At 37.7% G+C, this 2,291-nt stretch overlaps 1 protein-coding gene across 1 annotated transcript; it reads left to right on the forward strand.

Annotated features, from left to right (window-relative positions):
- The first annotated feature begins 983 nt into the window (after nt 1-983).
- LOC121330734 (relaxin-3-like) lies at nt 984-2,013 on the forward strand. Its single transcript, XM_041277456.1, has 2 exons — nt 984-1,155; nt 1,784-2,013. The coding sequence occupies exons 1-2, from the start codon at nt 984-986 to the stop codon at nt 2,011-2,013; spliced, it is 402 nt and encodes a 133-aa protein (XP_041133390.1).
- The last annotated feature ends 278 nt before the right edge of the window (nt 2,014-2,291 follow it).

A 2,291-nucleotide genomic window follows, 5' to 3' on the forward strand; every position in this document is an offset into this window, starting at 1 on the left:
GACCATTAAAGATTAGAACACCATGGACTGCTTTATGAGGCTATACAAAGGCATTTTTATTTTTGTCTGGAGAAAACGATTGTCAACTAGCAAAATAAAAAAAGAGTTGCTGAACAATATAGTTCAATTATTGTTCTCAGTAGTTTCTTGCTTGGTTTATACTGTTTTTCCTCTGAAAATTGCTTTACAATTATTTCCCATCTGCCTACAAATGAAATAGTAGCAAAACAGATATATCTGGTAAAACGTGTATTGCAGTATGCCATTGTAAATACATACTGTAGCAAAATATAGTAAAAGCAAATTGAAGCATGTAAAATCCAAGCTATGTAAAATAAAGTTCCTAGTTAACCATAGCAAAGGCAATGTAATGCTCTCCATTACTTTGCTACAGTCAAATACCATGATATAAATTGTGCAGAATGCCAAAGCACAAGGTACTTCTTTAAACTTTTACTTACTTAGATGTTAGGTGTACAACTGCTTAATGAATGCATCAACATTCTGCACAACTTCTAGCATAACAATATGGACAAATACATTATCTGGAAGGTTATCTACTCTTCATAACTTAAGTTGTTGTGCATTTGAATTCATTAGCACTGCAGTACCTTTTAGGTCAGAGCACTATAGTAACTAAACCTTGAAGTTTTAAAACGGAATGGGATAACTGCGAAGGATGTAATTCCAACCATCATTATGCTTGTAAAGTGATAATTGCTGGACGGGAATCACTTTACACAAAATGAGTCACAAATGGCACCATAAAACATCATGGGAAAACAAAAATGAATTATCCCTGTGAGTAGGCTCTGTGTGAAGCAAAAACAGGAATTAGAAGATGTGGCAGCCAATAGCAGCTAGGGAGCAGGCTCTATATATTGAAGCTGAGCAGAGGTGTGTTCACAGTCAGAAGCTTGGAAGAGCAGCTCCTCAAGAACCATACAACTTGCCCACTATTGCTAAGAGCACCTACACTCACGATGAGAGCCATAGTCTTGTGTATGCTGCTGCTGGCAGTGCTGTCTGCAAGCACTGAAGTCCGAGGTGATATGAAGGTGGCAAAGCTGTGTGGCAGGGAGTTTATCAGAGCTGTTATCTACACCTGTGGAGGCTCTAGGTGGAGAAGACTTCTGGATGAACAAGAGTTGACAGGTAAGGCTTTTTTTTTCAGACTTTACATTTGTAGTATTCCAACTACCCGTCCATGTTGGATATCTGGCGAGACTTAGAGCTACATTTCTGCCAAGAGAGGTTCACATTAACTGTGTCCACAATGCTGAATTGGAGAACTTTTTATTAACAGATGAAGAGGTTGTAATCAAAATGTGAATGTTCTTTTTTTCACCCAGTAAAAAATATAATAGAAAAAGACCTTCTGCTTTATCGAATCAATAGCTTTATGTGTTCAAAATGAAGATATTGAAATAAGGTTTATAATTGTACAGATATACATTAAGTACATCATTAACAGGAGTATAGGAAAGCAGACAATTTAAATACATTATAAACATAAAACTGAACTTGGTTAACAGGTGAAAATGTTTGCAGTGAACTATTTCATGAACTGTGTTTTATGTTGAAACAATTTACGTGTTTTTATGGCTAGTACGTTTCCATGTATGATTACATGTAAAATGAACAAACCTAGCTTGAAACAAACTATTTATATAGATGATCCCCATGAATGATAACCATCTATTAATTAATTTGCTGCAGCCTTACGAACAACAACAAAAAACAATGGGGAAGAAATTGTTTGTTCTTTTTTTGAATTGTCCAGGTGTGGGCAGTGAGGCTCTGCTTCCATCTGCAAATAGAATCCCGGAGTGCAGTGACCCTCAGGCTTATAACACCCAGAGGCAGGGAACAGACAGCGAGGAACCCCTGAACTACAGAACACGGGCTGAGGGGGAGCTTTCCCCCAGAGCCAGGAGGGACTTGAACCAGCTTCTCACCACAGCCTGCTGCCAATGGGGCTGCAACAAGAAAGACTTGAGCTCTCTCTGCTAAGCCAGGATTACTGTATCACAGCAACCCCAGCTGCAGTGATTTACCCACTTCATACCACAAAAATACAATGAAATTAAGTGAGTGAAAATTCTGAATTACACATTTTAATGCGACGGTAATAACATTTGCCACCTCTTAGTTCATCAAAGTAGACCTCAATGTCATCTCAACTCTGGAACATTTCCATTTTGATGAATCCATAAACAATACTGTATATCTTTCATCTATAATTTCACACTCATAGCAAAGGGAAAATGTAAGACATGCTTGAGCTGAAT

Source organism: Polyodon spathula, chromosome 18, assembly GCF_017654505.1.
Source record: "Polyodon spathula isolate WHYD16114869_AA chromosome 18, ASM1765450v1, whole genome shotgun sequence".
In the NCBI taxonomy this organism is placed as follows: Eukaryota; Metazoa; Chordata; class Actinopteri; order Acipenseriformes; family Polyodontidae; genus Polyodon; species Polyodon spathula.

Excerpts from the sequence above, each read along its gene's own strand:
- LOC121330734 (XM_041277456.1), top strand. The coding sequence starts at position 984 with ATGAGAGCCATAGTCTTGTGTATGCTGCTGCTGGCAGTGCTGTCTGCA. Across the intron at positions 1,156-1,783 it reads GGATGAACAAGAGTTGACAG|GTGTGGGCAGTGAGGCTCTG; the intron begins GTAAGGCTTTTT and ends TGAATTGTCCAG.